The sequence below is a fragment of the Chironomus tepperi genome, unplaced genomic scaffold (genome assembly GCF_022539635.2).
Source record: "Chironomus tepperi strain 1889 unplaced genomic scaffold, CSIRO-AGI_Ctep_v1 contig_217, whole genome shotgun sequence".
In the NCBI taxonomy this organism is placed as follows: domain Eukaryota; kingdom Metazoa; phylum Arthropoda; class Insecta; order Diptera; family Chironomidae; genus Chironomus; species Chironomus tepperi.
Genome location: NW_027226339.1, coordinates 2,326,199 through 2,348,193, shown reverse-complemented (window position 1 = coordinate 2,348,193; position 21,995 = coordinate 2,326,199). Strand labels below are relative to the sequence as shown.

Genomic DNA, 21,995 nt, shown 5'->3' with positions numbered 1-21,995 from the left:
TCCATTTTGTATTAAATTTTTTCTATCCAATTTTTCACATCGTGTATGAAAAAAAAGTCAAATTTAAAGCTGAAATAATGTATTATTCAGGTACAGTCAATTCTCAAATGAGTTCAGCTCAAGGCAATTGTCTTAATGCGTTAATTTAATTCGCAATTAAATTTTCAAGCCTTGAAACTTTGTAAACAGTTGGAAAAGAATAAGAAAAAAATTAAAATGTTCAATTTACACTTCAAAAACTTGAGCATTCTTTTTTAGAGAGTCGATGCCTCAATACAATCAATAATCTTTACGTGACGTGAAAAAATAAGCAAAAAGCACATTATATTACAATGTCCCGTACTGCTGGTAGAGTATCAAATATCACGAGGCAACTAAGGAGTTTACAAAATTTTTTGATTGATGCTTGCCGAAGGTTGAAGGTGAAATTTATTAAATTTCAGAACAAAATCTTTGAGGAACGAAAAAAGTTTTGTAATTTCTAATGAAAAATGTTGGAAATTCTTGTGAAAAAGTGATTACGTTTTCAGTGGAATTACTTGTTTTTGGAAAATGTTCACAACAAATCTCGTAACTGTGTCGATGACCTATTGAAATAGACAACATTGAACTTCTTTGATCGTCTTTGGGATCGTTCGGATATTATGGAACAGCCACGATAGATATTTCATCTTTTGCATCCTCGCTGGACCAAAGTTTGTGTAAAGTTTGTATACAGATAAAGTTGAAAAGCTGATGATGAGCTTTCAATTGCCAAAAGCCATAATATGAAGCCATGTGTTTAGCGAGATATCAACAATAGGCTCAAAAAGTATTTCCTGGAAGGCACAAACTGAAAATTGGCAATTAAATCCGGCTCGGATTTCAAATCCGAATCTAACTCTCAGGCAAAAGTCACACCTTGATTTTTTGCCTTTTCTAATTCATACGCCTTCCGGAATCGATGACAGGGATTTTTAAGATAAATGAAGTAGATGAGAGGGTGTGGGAAATTCAAATGTGATGACCAACGCGAGCCTCCTGTGTAAAAAATCATTTAAATATTACATGAAAGTTTTTGATTAAATGAACACTTGTTGCAAGCCTAGATGCACATTGGGAACAATGCTGTTTATAAGCTTCATGAATATGATGAGTAAGCTCACAATACTTACTCATTTGAACCTAATAAATGCCACACAAAGAGTTTAAACAGAATCTGGGACTAGAAACCAAATAGATATCAATAAGTTGTCATATAACGCAATATACAGATTACACTCGAAAGAAACAGGCTGCAATCGAACAATCTTATGTCAAAATACAAGCTTAACATTTGTGAAACTTGATATGATATGTCATGTTTATTACTATACATAGGGTCAACTAATTGCAGCCTGTTTCATTCGGAGTAGCAAAATGATTCTTAGAAAGTTTTCTAAATACCAAATAAATGCACACTTGAATGGGCGTACGATAAAATTTCTAATAATATGGCTTTAGATCAGTGGTGGGCAGCCTTACATGTTTTGCGGAATATATTGGTGGTTAAGCTTCAACCGAAACCACATAAAGTTACAGTTTATTGTCATCTCCGAAAATTGTTGACGACACACATGTTGTCCACCACTGCTAAAGATGTCAAAAACTCTCACTTCACACTCCAATCGACCTTGCCCTTATCAATTTCACAAAGCTTTAAATTGTTCTTAAAAATTCCACAAAATTTATTTCGTCTTAAATGTTCATAAATCCTACAAAGGAAGGAAAATTTAATCATTATTTCAAATGAAAGACTTTTTCAAAAAACTCAAAAAATCAGATCAAAGGCTTTGAAAGGCTGAAGTCTTGCATACCTAATTATCCTTCATAATATCATACTTGAACGCTTTCTTTTTAATCCCAATTTAAAAATTTGTGGAAAAATTTTCTCTTTTTTCTCATTAAATATTAAACGTCGCGTCAAAAGTGATCAAAAATTCCAGTGAAACTTACTGTCGTTGGAACTAAAAGGTATAAAAATGAAAGTGAAGGGCTGTAAAATGTTTTAAAAATTTAAGAAGCTTTAAATCCAAAAAATCCACGTGAAACGATCAACATTTTTACCAGGAAATCCATAACAATTTTCCACGAAATAGCCGCAAAATTACCATTGTAATTTTCACAAACAGTCGCGACTCATGACAAACGAAGAAATGGCAATTGTCACGCAGGGTAAAAGAGCAACAGAATCAAGTCTAAAGAAATTTATTGACAGCAAGTTGAACACTTACTTGCTTTATTCATTGTTATATCTTAATTTAAAAAACATGAAGAACTTTAATGCTGTGACACAAAAAAATAATACAATTTTCCTTCCTTTTTTATTTCCATCATCAACAGACCGCCGAGGGTGGAGAGATTGAAGCAAAAGCTCTGGTTAATTTAAAGGTGAGTGTCGGATTCTTACTAAACATTTTCTTCGTGTGGTGAATAAATTCACAAAGCTCGCATTAAGTACAAAATCCCGTCAAGAGATGGCGCTAGCATCGCCGACGATGAAAATTCACGATTTCTAGTTTTTGCTTCCCCTTTTTAAACTATACTAAAAAAACTGAAAACAGATTTCTGTATCATCGTATTAACCTTTATAAAGCAACATCAGACGTGTACGGCTCGTAAGCAATGAAGCCTAAGATAACAAGTGATTCATGTTTATGAGATTCTCAACATTGTAGAAATGCTAAAATGTATAAAATGCAAAATATCAGAAAAAGAGAGATTTCCATAAGCATAATAGATAAAAAAATAATAAATTCTTTGCATACGCACATGCGGTATGTGTGTGTATGTGAATATGTGTGTTTGAGATGTCTGCACGAAAAATTATGTTAGATCAAATCATAAACTATTGGTTGTACTAGAAATATATTTCATAAAGTTTATGGGGCTTTAGGAAATATTGGATATATGATATTGGGAATAAAATGTTCTTAGTGTCGAGAATTGTCATTGCTGGGACAGAAATACAGGTTTGGTACAATTCGTAAGGTTGTTCCTTGAGTTAGTGCTCTAAATGCTGAATATCGTTGAATAATGATTGAAGAAATTCAGTTTGACTCGAGAACAGAGAATTTGTATAAACTAGGCTCCAAAGCCATTAGGACTACAATAAATATGCAATAAGTAGTCTCTCAAGTTCAAGTCGACTTCTAGCTTTTGGAAATAGAAACGGATTGCCTTCATCTAGTAAATCGCGCAGAACTGTGAAATCATTAAGTCTGTTGAGAAATATCAGTGATGTTCCAATTATTGACAATACTACAATGACAGGCATTATCATATATTCAAATTGCAGTTTAGATATGCATGTCCAAAGACTTTTAAGATTTAATCCCAATTCCGAACCATTCTCCTTTATCCCAGAACTTCAAGTTAACTCACTTTGTATGGAATGGTTCAGGCTGAATAACCAGGGGGTATTGAAGACATTAGAATGAAAACTGCAATATTTGGTGGTATTTGTATAGAATTAGTGGAACTACTGCATAGTATCTCAAGTTGAGAAATAGTGAACTCAAATTGAGCAAACTTCTTATAAAATTCCAGTCAACTTCAAGCTTTACTCTTTGAAATTGCCGTTATAAAATGCTGAAATCTACAATATATGCATTGATATAGAACCACTAATTTTGGAACCTATTGATCATCATTAGAGCCAATTTCAACTAAACAATATAATTAATCCTAAAGGATACATTTAGTAGATCTAAATAACCATTCGCAAATATTATATAACTGTCATAATAAAAATTCATATTCTACCTATCCACTTCACAAATCCTTTTTCTTTGCCTTCCTTCTCTTTATTCAATGATTGAACGAAAAAGAAGGCACAAAAAAAATATTCAAAAAAAGAGGAGGAAAAACTTTTTAATTAAATTTAATGGCTCGGAAAATTGCTATCCACAAACACACAAAGGGGATAATGGAGAGGAGCAAAACATGGGAGCAATAATCGTAGTATTGATTATCAAGTTCACACATATTTTGCATATGAACAATGTTGTTGAATTTAATCGATTGACCATTAATGAATGTCTAGCAATGCTGGTGAACAGTCTATGGATTAAATTCATTAAACTGCACTTTTTTGGTCGAGTGGATCTGAAAAGTCAAAGTTTGTAGATTGCACCTTTTAGGGACGAATATTCCAAATTGGGAATATCCATAAAACCTTATCTACAGTCATGCATATCCACTTCCATATAACATCCCAAAAAATGACAATAATCATAATTTTGCACGTCACTTCCGCAATTCCCATTATTTTGAATTAGTTCAAATAAACATATCCGAATATTTACCACGAGCATCAGCATCACCTGAATCGGATGACATTGATGACGAATAAATAATAATGTGTGGGTCAATTTAAATGTCATTGATCGATTTTCATTCTCTCTCTTTTAATATTTATCGCACAGGAAATGAGAAACTTTGTCCAAAAAGCTCGACTGTAAATCGAAAAAGTTTTCAATTCCGTTTTTTTTTGCTGCTTCTGTTGTTGAGGCATTCATAAATGATGTCCAATAATTTAATTTTTCTAGATTTTCTATGAATTCTGCTTCATCTCCTCAAACCTCCCTGTGACGTCACTTATAGACATTCCCATCCTCATGACATCACTTATAGACAGCCCTCAATTTGTTGTTATTTCGTGTACCTTTTTTGTCTTTATTGTGACAATGAAAACAACAATGATGATTATGAGGCAAACAGAACAACGAGGAATGAGGGAGGATGCTGACTGTTGTATTTGGAACAAACAAACAATCGACATAAGAAAGCACATTGCTTCAATGATATAAATAAAGAGACAAATTGTGATGCTTTATTGTCATGTGTATGTGCATCACAAGGAGCATACGGCAAAAATACCAGATTGTCAATAGAAATCTGTTGATTTTTTTATTTTGTAAATTTCCGTGATTTGATGTTTGTTTTCATGATTTTTCCCTTCAATTGTGTCAATCAGGGCTTCTTAGTTACTTTATGGAACAAAAGGATTTATTTTATATGTTCACATAAGTTGAAGGATATTTGCATTTTGTGATGCAAAAGATGCTCAATTTAAATTGATTTGTTATGCGCTGCAAGACATGTTCTTGCTTCTTTTTGATGGGAATCTTGCAGACAAAATATGTATTTTGGAAGGAATTGAATGTTTTTGACTTTAAAAGGTGATCAAAAAGTTTTTCAGACTTTCATTTGTTTTAAGCATTTTAAAGCTTATGTCTAATAATTTAAGACTGTCCTGAACAGCATACCGTGTCCGCTAAGACACTGACTCCTCGACGTACTCACTGCAAGACGCAAAGTTGCCCAGTTTACGGATTTTTACCCATTTGTACCTACAGAAATGTGGCTAGCCGTGTTATGACGCTTAAAAGCCTTGCTGTATTTAACTAAATCCACACAATCCACATCCAATAATCAGGTCATTAACCTGACAAAAATGATAATTTTTCAATGTCCAAAATTTTTCTAACATTCATTTAATGACAATTCCAAAATGTCCATGTACCTGCTCATAATTCTCCATTCATCCCAAAGTAGTAAGTCGACATTTCATTAACAATGAAATTTATTATCATTTTTTAATGGCAATTTTCATTGAATAGAAAGAAGACGTAATGAAATTATTCGTCCGTTTGAATGACATTTAAAAGCTATGGCACCTAAAGTCGCACACACAAAAAAAAGAAGAAGTAAGCGAGCAAAGGGAGAAAAATAATTGAATTGATTTATTTTTTTGTCGTGCTCAAAAGTAATTTATCGATTCGATTGGATGTGCTCTGCGGGTGGTTTGTGTTAAGTTGGAGGAAATTTTCAGTTGCGAATAAAAATTGTCTTTAATCTTTTGGAATGTAAAAATTTAAGAAATTTGGTTTGTAAATTTAATGGATGTCTAGAAGAATTAGTGGATTTAAGCTTTTGTCATTAACTTGATACTTATGACCTTAGGCGAGTAGACATCCTTAAATTCTAGCTATCCAGTGATTATGAAACTTAGCAAGGCAACTTGTTGAATCATGACTAACTACCAGCTAAGTGCTTTCCAAAGAAGACGTTTCAAGGGTTTTTGGTGCCCGTGACTACATTGGAAGTGTGATCTACTGAATCCTATTTTGAGCTATAGTAAAGCTCTTTATAGTATCCTCTTTCCTATTAAGTCACTGAATTAAGCATCTCCCTGAGAACTTCATTCAAAGAATCGGCCCTAAGCACTGTTCAATATACTTCCCGGAAGATACTTACTTCGCTGTCCGTTGAGATCAAGTGTGATCCATGGGTTCCCTCAGTCGGCGCCTGCAGCTGGCTCCGCTGAAGATACCGCTTGAACAAGTGCGAAGATATCCGACAACTGGCTGTAAGTCTGGCTTGATGTTGAATTTCACCGACTTAAATTCCAGGCAAGAATCATACCAACCTGGTGCCAGATTTATCACAATTTCTAAATCACGTGCTTTCCGAACTCACAGTTTCTAAATGTTTCCATTAATTTCCGTTTAAAGTCTTCTTATATCCCCAAACATTCATCAAAATGCCAAACAATCTCCTCCAAAATGTCATAAAATTGACCGAAAAAAGTCTTCATATTGTTCAACAAACTTTCATGTCAATTCTCTCCAGTTCCAGTCGATTTTCATTTTCTACGTCACGACTTTTATTTCGTTAATTATAATTCTCGTGACGACAATTAAATAGCCAGCATGTAGAAAGGCCCAAAAAAAAGGAACAAAAAGCAATCGATTGATGTGTAACGCACGCACCAGGAAACAATAAAGTAAATGGTGTCAATGGGGGGATGGGATATACTCTAAAAATAATGATAATAATTCATTGTTAATGAAAAGTACACGGATTTAATCGATAATTTTAGGCTTCTGAAAATTGAATACAGGCAGCACAAAAAAGCACGTCATAATTATCAAGTTTTTACAGTCTACACACATGTGCTTATTGATTTTGAAGTATGCGACAATGAATGTTATTATAGCACTTGTCGTGCTGTAAATTTAAGTGCTTGTCATTATGAATTCAATAAACTTATTAAGAGTTGGGAATGGGATTAATTCTGATTTATACTTAAACATAGTAATTACTATTATTTCCAAACTTGTTTACATGCATTATATCCAACAAGCTTGTTGAGCATATAATTCGATTACATTAAAGTTAACATTAATTGTCTCTGATTTCTCAACGTCCGTTCCATTGTTAGATGGGATTGAGTGTATGAGACAAACTTTAATGGCACTAAATTTCATCTAAAAAAACTTTTTCTTCTTTGTGAAAAAATTAATTTCTTTTTGCTCAGCTTTTCCTGCTTCCCTCTCCTCCTTTATCCTGCATAATTTATGTCAGAAACAGAAGGATAGAAAATTTTTTTATTATTTTTTCTCCTTAAAAACTCAATTTTTCTTTTATACATATTTTTTTTTTTGCATAACTAAAAGTTAGCTACTGCTGTTGCTGCTCAAAGTGCCCTAACTCTTAAACTAATTTCTGTAAGCTTCTTTTAAGTGTCTTGTGTGACATTATTTCGAGCAGATTGTATGGCTGTTTATAGTTTGATGGATTGGTTTAAGGAATTTTGGCAAAATGATTGAATGATGACCTTCAAAAGTGAGAAAGGAAAATCTTTCTAGGGGTCGCGATCTACCCGGAAGAGACACAGCCTTTAGGGCAGCGTACTTAAAGCTCTAAGCTAATTTTTTTTATTGTTAAACTCGTTGTAATGCAGCTTTAGGCAAGAGTCTAGGCGGTCTGGCGTCTGATTTTTTGCCTTTTCTAGTCCGCGTGCTTTCCGGGATAGTACCTTTGAGTAAATTTCAATAAATCCTTGTTAAATGGAAGGTCGACCAAACAGAAGGCTTCATGTTCATTTTTTTATGTTTAAAATCTGAAAATGAAGATCATGGAGCATCTGACTCACCAACTCTTTTTGTGCATATGGAATGTACTTAATTCCTTGTTTCGCTGGACGAACAGATTAATTGTGATCCTTGATCTCCATGACGCACATGTCCATTCAGATATTTAAGATCAAATAGTGCAATAGGACGTTTCATGGCTAATAACTGTTTAACGAGCGAGAGTATGCTAGACATCTTCACTCATTAGACTTACAGTCAGGGATCAGAACCACTCTATTGATGACATTACTATCTGTAGGTTGCAGGTTACTAAATGTATATCAGGTTATAAGCCTTGTTTCCAGTACGGTTCAGTGATCCATATGATTCGAAAAAGATGTCTACTTCCGTGTCGAGCTTCGACTCACTTGAAGTAAGCTTCTTGGAATATCCTACATCAAAGTACATAATACGATAAATCCAAGATAAAACATTATTGTTAGCTTAATTGGATACAAATCATAATTTTAATCACCAACATCCTTCAAATCTTAATTAACTCATAAAACTTCATCAAAGAATTCCTAGAAAAAATCAAGAATGTTCATAGCTTCAGTCCTACACAAAAACAATAAAGCAGCAAGTGCGCTCAATTCATCCATAAATTCCAAAGTAATTCCAATCGCTCATATTTTCAATTCTGTCTTATAAAATGTTATAAAAAAAAGTTTCAATTCATTCAATTATATGATGATGCAGTAGCGAGTTAAAAAGTATATATAGTAAAAGAAGTAGATATGATTATGGAAATTCAATCCGGTCCACTTGTGATGCCAAACTCTCTCTCACTCACTCTCTCTTCAATTGCCATTCGCTTATGTGAAAAACAAGATGAGAAAGGAATGAAGAAGATGAAGAAGAACTAAAAATTCATTTTTTTTATCCTCTGGCCATTCATGAAAATAAATCCGAGTGTTTTAAATCTCAGAAAGAGCATAAAATATGAAATTTAATAATTTTTATCCACTTGCACTTTTGGGATGATCATGTTGATGATAAAAAGTAGTCGTAGAACAAATGAATTGCTTTGAGCTGCCTTTTTGGTTTTTGTATTAAATTTTATTGAAGTGAAGCACTTATGAAATTTGTATGTGCGGATAAAAAAAGATTTTCTTTTTATGGAATTAAAATGATTTGGGGATCATCTGAAGGTTATGGATCTATGATTCTATCCTATGCAATATAAGACTATATTAGACAGTTATTCGAAAGCCACATGAAGTTCATAGTCCATTTGTAATGTTTATGGATTTATGATGGAATTTTTCTGCTTTTTCTACCTTCGGAGATGGATGCAAAGTTAAATCTGAAGTATCAGGTCATATGGAGGTGACTAAGCCAGTTTAAATGGCCTGAAATCCTGTCCTGAAACATTGTGACTCTGACTTGGTCCTAAATTTGATTTAATTCCATCTCTATGCCAGAGTGACGACAGCCTGCAGACGGATTTTGGAGTCTTGTAACTTAGTTTGTTATTTGGACCCGGTTCCTGGACCCAGTGGGGTATGATATATTGATGCACTTGTACCGTCCTTTACTTTACTCTTTCTATGTTATGTTAGATTCTAGATCAATTTCTATCGATTTAACAATCCACAATTCCCATCAATTTCGTTTGACAATTCTGACTTTCACATACTTTAGTAATCAAGGAACAATATTGGTCATGTTGTGTTCAAAACATTAGCGTTACCTAATATATAAATGACCCTGCAGCATTTTTTAACGAATAAGAGAAATGAGGGAATAACATGACTTTTCAGATAAAACCACCAATAATCGTTAACCTCTGGCATATTCTGACTTGTTATGAGACATGATGTAAGTCTGATTAATTCAGTAGGTCAAACATATTCCAGATACATCAGAATTTGTTACTAATTAATTGAATTCTTCTTTACATTTTAATTACTAGACTGAATATTTTCTATTTTTAGTCTCAATTATTCACTATTTATAGCTGCTTAGTACAGCTTCTGTTTTTCCATTGACTCACAATCTGCATGGAAAAAAAATTTAAATCAATTTACAAACTTGTGTTGCATGTGGAATTTTCATTATTGAATGCATACATTACCGCATCATAATTAATTTGGATTTTTATAACCTCAAAAAATGTCTTGAAGCAGGCAGGAAGGAAATTAATAAATATGAAAATTCAACAGAAAAATCTCAAAGAATTTTTCAATTTAAATCTCAGAAGTAAAAAGAGAAAGAAATTGAATCATTTATGCACCATTGAATGCATGTTGATTAAATTTACAGAAAAAGAAGCATGAAAAATCTTCTCATTCACATATTTGAGACACTCCATCCGAAACAGGCACGAGCAGGCAGAAAAACAAAATTTTCCAAATGAATGTCTCACTTTTCCATTTTAACTCGAAATCATTTTCATTATTTTTTGTGGATGTCGGTATGGGTCATCACATCTCAACTCATTCGAAATAAACATTCTTGTTTCATTCTCTTCCGACTGCTGTTATGCTTCTATTTTTTTGGGTATCATTTCTGTGATTTGATGATGGTTATGTTGTTGTTTTCTTTTTGAAGAACATGGGAGACGTGAGATATAGGATGATTTTATTATTTTTTTGGGTGATTTTTCGGATAGTTTCAAAGAAAAGACTATTGGGATTGTTTTAAACTTAGTTTGTCTTGGGATGGTCTGTAAATCGTCAATGTGGTTTTTGGAGAAATTATTAATGATTAGAGTTGAATGAGTTAGAAGAGCATTTCATAAGCTGTGCTATACATATATTCTTATTTTATAGGAAGTTTTAAAGGAACTTACTTACTTACCTCGATGGCCGTACAGATCATCTGTGATCCAATGCCTCTCTCAGTTGTCGTCTAAAACTTGCTCTTTTGTTAGCTGACCTTTGCCAATTGCCCATACTAAGTGCAACACTGTGTCTATCAACACCCTCCTTCCTAGCAACTATCTTCCTATAATTTAAGGAAATTTTAAAGGAACTTCTTATAATGGTAAAAGTCTGTTATACGTGGGGCCAATATATGAAATTTTTAAATTCAATTCTATTGGTTAAAAATGATTAAAACTAACAGTAAATTGATAATTTGCAATTAAAAAGCCAATTTTTGTGATTTTGAGTGAAATTTGGCAAAAAGAAATTTTTTTTGGAACAATTCTAATGGTTTTATAGGAACTCAGTTGGTTGGTTTTGATTCCTTGGCTGGAGCGAACGGAGGCCCATTGCCTTGTTTAGAGAACGTCGGTAGACCACTCTATCTTTCGATAACTTCTTCGGAATATTGAGATTATAGGAACTTACTTTTCCTAATTAGAAAATCTTAAAATGATTTTATTGCAACTAACTTGCTATAATCACCAGATCTTTAAATGAAGTATCAGCAGATTTTGTTTTCCTTAAATACCTTAATAATTTCCCTCAAAAAAAGTTGCATCCTCAAAATTCTGACAAAATCATCCCAAAGAATCCCATTGATATCAAATGGTTGAATTTTTTTTTCAGTCTCTTCTGTCTGTTGTTGTTATGTCTTTTGCGGAACAAAAGACAATCGGAAAAGCACGTTTCATGAATGAAAATTTTCCTCTCAAAATTTTTGCACAATTTTCCAGTCATTTCCATTCCAATGCGAGAGAAAAACAAATTTTCCTCTCCAAAAAAAGAAATTGAGAAAATTTGTTACTGATGCTGTACAATCGTCACACGGCAGCACATACAGCACAGAGAAGAAAAAAAAGAGAAGATGATGATAATGACGATGATGCCTTTTTATTTCAATGGACTCTGTACGATACAAACAGAGATTTTTGTTTTGTTGGACCGAGAAAAAGTGAAAAACCGACATCGCGTGTTAGTTGTATCATTGAAGCGATTCTGGTAACATCATGCGGTTCCAATTGCCAATATACATTCTTTATCCCGGGATAAAGGAATATTTTAAATGTGGATAAACCGAATTTATATATATAATATATTTACTGTGTGTGTGTATGTGTGAGTAGGCTATAAACTTTTTTTTTTGGTCGGTGACCATCAAAAGAATAAATTTTATTATTTAATGGATATTTTTGTGACATGTACAGAACGTCGTTTTTTATTGCGGAATTGATAAATTATTGATTTTTTTTAGTGAAATAAAATCAAATTTTAAATAATGAATATTTAAAGATCCACACATATGGAAGCGGTTGTGAGCAACAAAAAAAAAAGGATTTTTACATTTGTTAACCAAAAAAATCACTGCTGTTTGGATCTCTTTTTTTTTGTGTATTGTGGCACACACGGTGGGCAAATAACAGACATTTCGCGATTGGATTTCTCTAAATATTTTGAAATTGCGGTTCACTTTCGTGATTGAAAAAAAACGCGTGTGAATGTGCTAAATAAATCTTTACAGACCGTGTACCATCCATTCAATATCGTGAAATGTATGTCAGTTGGATATAAAATGAAAGGGATGAAAAGCTTGAAAGGATTTCCTTTATGTAGCATTCATGTCTATTCAATGAAAATATTTCTTTCTGGATGTTTGACTTTGACATTATTTTTATGGTATTTTATGGCTGTTTTGAAGTTTATTCATGAGTTAAATGGGCGATCAAAGAAAGAATCATTTTAAAAGAAAAATACTGGATGAAAACATGTCCTTGAAATAGTTACAGAAGATAATATTGAGTGAATAGTCTGAAAATAGACTTAAGAACTGTGAAAAGTTGAAAAAATATTGAAAATTGTGAAAAATAAAACAAAAGTTGAAGAACAATGTTGTACGAAAGTGAACTAAGTATGAAATCTTTTTATGAATTTGATTATGTGTCGTGTTAACAACTTTTTGTCAAGCTTTCCATAAAAAAATCTTTCGACTCTTAACAGTTTATATGTGAAATTATTGCCGAAATTTCAAGAAAATGTTTTAAATTCTTTCATATCTGATAAGGCTTATGCTTATTCTTCGAAAATAATGCTTATGTCACATAAATGAGCATGCTCATGAGTATACTCAGTCAATATAATTGAGTATCCTCAATTTTGTGAGCCTTTTTCTTGTTAATTCGTATCTAAAAAATATTAAATTCTTCTAAAAATTGCTTTATTTCAATAAAGTTTAGGCTTGCAATTTACTTATATTTTCCGAAAAAATCTAAATTTCTCTCAAAAAATTCTTTCCAGTCTAACTAAGTTGCTAAGCAATAACTGAACTTCTGAAGCTTCAAATTAAAATATAACAATTATTGTTCCTTTATAGTTGTAATTTTATCTGTTTATTTTAAGAATTCGTGAAAGAAAATGCTAATTTATTGCAAACAGATGTGTTGTAAATTTGTTTGCAGATCTAAATATTATCAAATGTTAAATGATTAAACAAATCAGAGTTGATATAAATTTGCAAATAATTAGATTTTGCTTTTGATCTTAAACATTTTTGCCCTTTTAATTTGACAGAAAGGTACTTTCTGAAGGCACTTGGAAGTCACACCTATTTTACAAAGCTTTAAGACTCCAAATGGATTTCAATGTCTAATTTTGCAACTCTAACATTTGATTTTAAATTTCTTAAATTTCTCAAATTAATTTCTTATTGAATTCAATGCAAATGCTTAAAAAATGTTAACAAATCTTTGTGCTTAAACAGTTCTTAAAGTGTCATTTTCTGAAAAATTAAGAAAAAATTATTCAAAAAGAAACAAAACTACCGAAGTGTCAGCTAATATAAAATAAAAGTTTTAATTTATAGCCGACAAGAGTCAACTTTTCCGAAAAAAAACTCTATTCAATTTCGTGCTAAGTCTTTTAAATAATAAAAAAAATTATTTAAATAAATTTAAAAATGTTTAAATTTAAAAAACACAATTTTTAAAACAAATTCAAACATTTTCAAAAGTGTTAATATTTTTTTTGGAAATTTTATTAATTCAACTGATACTTCAGTGTGGTTAACAATTTGTTAATTTGTCATTTCACTGTAGAAATTGAATTTATCGAGTTTTTTTACAATCAGATGGTATAACACTCGTGAAAATTGTGATATTGAATTTTATAAATTAAAAATCAAAAATTTTTTTCAAAAATTTTCTTTTTTTTTTAAAGTTTAAATTTTATAAAAAAATTTCAAATTTTTGAAATTTTAAAAATTTTCAATTTTTGATTTTCAAAATTTTAAAAATTTCAAATTTTTGATTCTTAAAATTTTAGAAAATTCAATATTATTTGATTTTTATTTTAAAATCTGACTTTTCTTAAATTATTAACAAAAATTTAAATTCAAACATTTAAATTCAAGATTCGAAAATTTCAAAAGTAATTCCTCACAAATGTTCAAATTTTAAAACTCTTTCCAAGTTCAATTCACATTTCAAACTAAAATTTCCAAACACTAAACCCCCAAAAAATTTCAAGAACTATTTACTTTTGAATTATTTTACAACAACTAAAATATTTCACAAAAATAAATATTTTTTTTCCGTACCTTATCAGATAAAACTACCACATATCCTAAAATAAATAGTTTACTTTTGAGATATCAAATTAGCCTTCATATCTTAATTCAATGTTATCACTGGAATCTAATCATTCATTAAGTAATAACAGTGCCTTCTTTTTGTGCAATAATACTTTAATTTTTTGGAGACACATCAGTTCCATATTTAATGTATTTCTGATGACTTCACACCTACGCAACGAAATTGATATTAAGTCGTAGGTTCCTCAAAAAAATTATTGTGGAAAAAAATGTTAATCGGCTTAAAGTTCAAAAAACTCAAATATCTAAATTAAAACACTGTAATAGTTAAAGGTTGACTCAAAATGGAAGTAAGACACGAAAAATAATCAATTCAAAGACTACAAATGTCATTAAAAATTTACAAACATTTTTGGCACATCCATCTAAATATGGAAAGATAAAAATAAAAGTGTAATTAACATGAACTCGATATTAAATTAAATATTTATTCTGTGTGTGATTTGATCTATCTGCAAAGTCATCAGTTCCACGAATAAATTTGTGACTTAGTGATTAAATTAAATGTTTTATGACCAAAATCGTGCTTGATGACTGAAAAATCCAAAATTTTTGTGAAGCTCAAAGCGAATCCACCGTGTGTGATACGAAAAATTGAATTTTTAGTGTGTGACTCGAAAAGATTAATTTTTGTGGCTTGAAATAACTCAGCTTGAGATACGAGATAAAACTAACAAAAGAATACAGCATTTAACATCCTTATTAATCATTTCTCTCATCCTATACATCATACAACATTGTTGTTTGTGCTGCTTTTTTTTCACTCCGTACTGCGGTGTTTTAATATTTTTTCATGACTAGCACGTCATCGCTCTTCGCTTTAATTAATATTTATTTGCCCGTTGCAATTAATTTAATTCTCTCGTTTTTTTTTGTGTGTGCTTCTCATGTTAACGATGCTCGGTTCCAAAAAAAAATTGTTCAGTGCTTATCAATAAACCGGAGTGATTTCAATGCCAACACTACCCCCATCTTCCCTATGTGAATATGCATTTCCATAAATTATTTCTCATTCTCTATAGAATGCAATAGCAATGTCTAGGCTGTGAGGGCAAAGGGGTACTCTCGTTTATTTAATTAGCACAATTGGAAATTTATGTACAAAATTTTTTTATTTTTCTCATTTTATTGTGAAAAAATAGTCGATTTTTAAATGGCAATGACATTAAAAAAATTGCTTGAATAATTTTTCGATATCGATGATTGTGAGAGTGAGTGTGGAAGTGTCGACAAGTGAGGTTATGTGAGCGCATTTTGAGGGATTGTGAGAATACTATTGGGACATTTGGAAATATTGTGGGACATTGTAAAATATTCTATAACAGAATCTCTGACTGTTTCCTGACAAAGTTTTGGAGAATTTTCGAGACTGAGCCTGACCATGATCAATGTTCTCGTGACTCAAAATTGGGAGTCTCAGTCTGCAACAGATCTCGAGACAAATCATAGAGATTGGTCATGGTCTCAGTCTCGAAATTTTTGCAAGTTCTTAGTCTCAGAGTTTCCTCAACCATTTGCAAGTGTTATTTGTTTTGCAAACCTGTGAATTTCGGTTGACAAGTCATAATTTTTGTCGTCAATAATTGTATAGTTGGAGATATAGACTACTCATTAGTGTTTCGCAGCGCAAAATTTAAGAAGCATTGACCTAGTGATTAAAAAGGGGATTAACGGTCGTTTGTGAAACTGATTGAATACTTTAAAAGTAGCAATTTCTCCAAAAATTGACAAAGTTTCCATTCAAAGACGAAAATAGAAATCAATCGAAAATTCACTCTATCCCTAAGCTATGTCCAAAAAGTTGAAAATTATAACCAAACAAAAAAGTAATTTTAAATCAACTCCCACAAAAAATAACATTTCCAGCCTTAATCATTTCCCAAAAAAATAAATTCTAATCACAAAACTCGATCAATAATTGATGAGACGTCAAAAATTCGAATATCAAGCACTTAGTAATATTAATGTCAAATCAGCAGGATTAAAAAATTTTAAAGCTAACAAATTTTCGTGACAAAACGAAACAAATTGCGGACCATTAAGAGCTGCTGCCTCTAAATAACATTTATTTGCGTGTGAAAAAATAATAAAATGAAGAGCATGAAGTAAAAAATTTGTAAAATTATTTTCTAATGAACAGCCAGCCTTTCCTCCCCATCCCACGACCAAGTCCCAGTCATTTAAAATTTAATCAACATCATGATTTGACAAGTGAAATTCGACCGGATTAAATTTAATATAAAAAGGGGGGCAGAGGTTGGTTGTAAATAGAGTGAGATTTGTGCCTACTGATTTTTCATCCATTAAGTAACTGTAGCGAGCGAGAAAGCATATTGAATTTTATTATTCTTAATCAAATTTTCAAGCAGCAACTTGACAACGGTTGTGAAACATGGAAATTAACTTAAAAAATGTAATTTTTATGCTTCTTATTGCTCTCTTGACTAACGGTGTTCGCACATTCTGTGGATGATACTAATATTTTAATTTGTATCATCCTGAATTTCTGTCTCGACTGAATTTGGAATTTAATCTGTCAATATACTTTATGTTGGGGTGTAATTTGCATCATACTTTATGGAATTGTTATGCATATAAATTTAGATGATGGAATTTTTATCGGAAAATATTCAATGAATATTTTTTTGAGGAAAGGTTTGCAATTTTTACGTGATTTGGGACGTAAATTGTAAATTCTAAAAAGATGTGGAGAGTTAGGAAAGTCTGCAAAGTTATGAGACTTTTTATAGAATTTTATACCCCATTCATAAAGCCATTCTCATATGATGATCTTCATTTAACAAGAGTTGATTAGGAAAAACTTTAGACAGTCTAAATCTCTTGCTTTAGTCACCTAGTTACGTCCATAACATCATCCCATTTTCCGACAATTTAATGGATTCCTAAATCAAATTCGACTGATACATTTAATTGGAATTTTTCGGGATAGAAATCTAGACAATCCTGGATAGCTTAATCTCGTTCCAAGAATTCTTGAGATAGGTTCCTTATGTTTCGAATTCACCGAATCCCAGAGAATCTCGTTCTCGTTTTAAGATTCTCTAATAAAAAACTGAAAATCCATCCTCAGCCCAGCATGGCTTTAGTCCTTAGCCAAATTCGATAAAGTCCGGTCTTATATGAGAGCGGACAAAAACATGTTAAAACTAGTTAAAGGCAAATTAATGTCTGGTTGATGACTACTTCAAATGGTTTTTTGTTCAATCGGATATGACAGCGTCATGTTGGTCAAATTTTTGACCTATTCATCGTCGTGAACTTTCCAGGATCCAATAACTTTCAATTCAATTAGTAAAAGTGAACAATTGATTAAATTTGCAATTTACAGTCCATTTTACCACAATTGACATCCAATATTCCCCTCTTGAGATCAACGCATTTAATTCTATCCACAAGTTGTAATGAACAATTATTTCTATACAAACAACAAATTTATTCCATTTAATTAGTTAAGTAAAATTAAATTTCACTTTCTTGTACTTTTTCCCCTTGAAAACAATCTACACAACAAAATAAAGAACACGAAAAAAAAGTGGCAAAAGTCGTGAAATTGCTTTTCATAGTTTTGAATGTAAAATGAGCTGAACTAAAACGAGTTAAGCAGGAAGAAACTTAAAAGCAAAGTTTTGATAAACTTTTTATTTCTTTCATCATCAAAATGCGATATAAGGAAGGATTCTCATGATGAACAAGACACAGAGAAATTTTTCTTTTTTAATTTTAAATGCAGCATAAATAATTTATGTTGTTATATTTCATCTTTTTTTTTATTCGCACTGTTCATCTTGCCTGTATGTAGACTTTATAGTGTGTATAATTATATTTTTTAAACAAACTTTCCTTTATGTACACAATTGCCAGAGATGAGAAGAAAGAAAAAGTTTTATTCTTTTTTTTTTCTCGGTTTTTTTGAACAGCTTGAGTCTTGTTAATGGGGTTATGTTTATGCATTTTGTCTCGTTATTTGATTGTTTGAGACAGTAATAAGAAGGGCATTTGGGTATTTTTGATTTGAAAGCAAGTATGTTGCAATTTTAAAGAATTTCCATCAATTTGTACAGATTTTAGTCACATCTGAGTGGAAATTTAGAAAATTTGTCTGATACTCTGATTAATGTCCAGTTACATAGCCAACTAATCACGTCCGGATGTCATTTACTAGACAAATCAGCTGGTTGTCAATTAGGGTTAATTATGATTTGTCATATGATCTAAAACAATTATAAACTTTTATAAAATAATTATTTTGAATTTTTGGAAGAGATTCATAGTCTAAATGATAGAGTGTTGACCTTAAGTTTCAAAGGTCCTGGATTCAATCGCATATCATGTCTAATATTCCAAGCATTTCTTCCATTTCATTGTTCTAGTGTTCATGTATTGGGTGCAGTTTTATAGTCTGATGATGACGCATATGATGCGTGTTCATTACTAAGGTGTATCCACAAGGATATATTACTAATCTAGATGATTTTTCTTGGCAGAATCTTGCGCATTCGAGTTGTAATTAAGATACATTGCAGGGTACAATTAGGTGTTATTACACGAGTAAGTGTCTTTACAATGTGCAGACGATGCAAGTGGTTCCGGATCCCACTATTAACTGTGGGCCTTAAGGCATGAAAAAGTCAGAAAATTGTGTCTCTAGGCAAGTGTGACTCTGGCTTTGAGTCGGATTCAGAAAATCCACTTAAAGCCAGATTGGATCCAGATTTTTCCGAATCCGACTCGAAGCCAGAGTATCACACTAGCCTTGAAACACCATTTTCTGACTGTTTCATGTCAAGTTTCATTCGAATTAGTTCCTGCCAAAATCACTTCTAATTCCAAAGTAAATCTAATGACACTCCTTACTTGCCAGATTTTCCTTTTATCATTTTCTCGTTGTTGTTGAGAAAGAATTTTTATTTTTTTGTTTAAAATAACTTTATGAGGGTGGCGCACAGTGCACAAAACAAAAAAATTGTTTATTTTGAGATAGAAGAACTATCATTTGCCGAACATTTTCATTTGCATAATGTATTTTAGACAGTCACAGTAGAGAATGAGAGATAAAAATAATTTTTCGAAAAAAAAAATGAAAATTCGACAGAGCGATGAAGATAAAAATTATAAAATAAAAAAAAAATCTTTCGATTGCTGCAAAACTGAATATTTCGGGGCTGTTTTCAATTAAAACAAAAAAACAATTTTAAATATTTTATGCAATTTTTATTATTTCCGAGCGACACAAATAAGGAAGGGTCCATCATGGAGCTTTTAAGGCTCTGATTAACCTCTTTTATTAACACCAAATGGAAGCTGCTATGGTCTCCTGAAATCTCGGTAATGGAGAATTTTCGGGACTCAAGACTGAGCCCGGGACGGTACTTTCCCGGTCCCGGTCCCGCTCCAAATATCGAGAAAGCATAGAAGCCGCCTATTATCGGCATCCATATAGCTGCGTGTGGCCGAATTATTCCGAATCCAATTCGAAGCGTTCGTCACGCTAGCCTAGATACAATATTTTCCTATTGGCGATTTGCGTCCATTTAACTGCCAAAAATAAGCAACTTACATTTGGGACTGATAAAAGAGATTCAATGATGCCTTAAAAGCTCCATGTCAAAGCCTTCATCAATTGTGTCACTCGGAATTATTTTTTGCTACACAGTCGTTCACCGCAAACTACACAAATTTTTGGAAAACATTGACAAAAAATGCTTTCAACATGAATTTTTTTCTATCTTTTTTGGTCACCGTTTCGGTGAATGTGTGTATATGTGTGTGAAAAATAAATAAACAAACCTCAAAATAACGACAGATAAAATGCATTTTTTTGTTCTGAAAACTTTTTTTATGTCATGAAAGAATTATGTGCTGGTTTGTGAACGATATGGAGTAAAAGGAACGGAAAGAATAGGAGATTTGGAGAACAAAACAGAAAAGCTCAAAAAGCGAAAATTTTTCCTGTATGATAATGGAGATTTGGAAGGAAAAAAAAGAGTTTTATGAAATAAAACTATCGCAAAGCTCAGTGAATTTTGTGTTTTGAGTGAAAGATTTGGGGTTTATAAATTCTTTGAGGGGATTCAGAAGTTTTTCAACAGAAAAGCTGATTTTTTTGAGAATATTTCGATAGTGATTTGTTGTGAATTTATGCATTCAATTGTAGTTAAGTCTAAGTTTTCAAATGGAATTATATTGTTGATTAAACTTCGTTTTGAGACCATTCGTGGGTGGCATTTATTGGATAATGGAAAATAGTAGCAGGAATGTGTAGTTGACTCGGATTTTGCATATCGATTGTGGTATGCAAATTCATTTAAATTCGAGTCTACTCCAAGTTCTGATATGAATTTATAGGCTCCTTAAAATGGAAAGAATCGTCATACTAGAGGAATGAGCAAGTACCTAATGGACAAAATAACATTAAATTCAGAAATTGACTGAACATTATCTTGCTATTGACTAGTTTTAACTCATTTCTGTCTGCTCGGGAGTGTAGCAATTGTCATATGAATGCAAAACGACACACAAATTTCTTAAAGACACAAAAACCCAAATATTATATAGTAACATTATGAATACTTAACAAAACTTTATTTAAAAGATCCTTTGGAATGGTTTTGTTCTGAGTACTTTGGCAAGAACAAAGCCAGAAATATTTAGGAAGCATTTTTGAATTTTTTTGGTATGCAACCTCAAAATTGCATAAAAAAACTCAAGCAATTTGAAGAATTTTGTCCAAAAAAGTGAAAAGAGGAAGATTTGACCTTAAAACCTACATTGCGTACCTTTAATACAAATAGAAAGTTGATCTACACCGAAAACTCCACAAAATTCAGGAAGTCTTAAAATGTTCATGAAACATTTCTAATCCATATCAAATATTCCATTCATCTACAATCTAAGTACATAAAACTGTTTATAGTTCCAAAAAGTGAATTTATGACGTTGGTAACGAAGTTCAGTTTTATGAGCTGATAAAACACTAAAAGATTTCGATTTTCACAACTTTTCACATTCATTTACCACTTGATTTTATAGCAAAAACCTTTAAAATCTTTACACATCATCCAGATTCAATATTAAATCTATAATCTTAAGGATCCAAAAGAAAACTTTCATCAGATATTGAAATCGATTCGGCATTGAATTCCACAGAGGCTCGAATTTCTTTATTGGTTTAGGAAATAAGATTTGCTTTACTTTACAAACACTTTAATTCGCCATCAAATCGATCGTAAAAAATGTTGGGCATGTTTTATAGTAAAACTTTCAATGTGAAAATAAAAAGTTTTTCATTTTTTGAACTTTTTTTTATTGGAAGAATTTTTTAAGATGGGATATACCAAGGGAATAGTTTGGTTATTGATGTGTTGTTGGTTGATGGATGAGCGGTTTTGTTTTAAAGGTCATTGAAAAATTTGTCTGAGAAAGCTTTCATCGGATTTGAACAAGTTTCAGGGACATTAGATATTCTTAGTTGAGTATGAATTTGTAAAATAATCAGACAATTTGTTCAACTTTGTTTCTGTT

At 31.7% G+C, this 21,995-nt stretch overlaps 1 protein-coding gene and 1 long non-coding RNA gene across 15 annotated transcripts in view; both read left to right on the top strand.

Moving 5' to 3' along the window:
- Positions 1-21,995, top strand: part of LOC139090145 (dystrophin, isoforms A/C/F/G/H-like) — a 239,027-nt gene that overhangs the window by 115,633 nt on the left and 101,399 nt on the right. For all 14 annotated transcript variants that reach the window (XM_070639868.1, XM_070639867.1, XM_070639857.1 and 11 more), the window contains one exon: positions 2,362-2,409. In XM_070639868.1, coding sequence (XP_070495969.1) covers positions 2,362-2,409 — 48 coding nt within the window. The remainder of the gene's footprint in view (positions 1-2,361; positions 2,410-21,995) is intronic.
- The window catches only part of LOC139090147 (uncharacterized), a 31,099-nt gene continuing 20,908 nt past the window's right edge, over positions 11,805-21,995 (top strand). Inside the window, exons 1-2 of the long non-coding RNA XR_011544358.1 lie at positions 11,805-12,360; positions 12,507-12,716. This is a non-coding gene — a long non-coding RNA (uncharacterized lncRNA). The remainder of the gene's footprint in view (positions 12,361-12,506; positions 12,717-21,995) is intronic.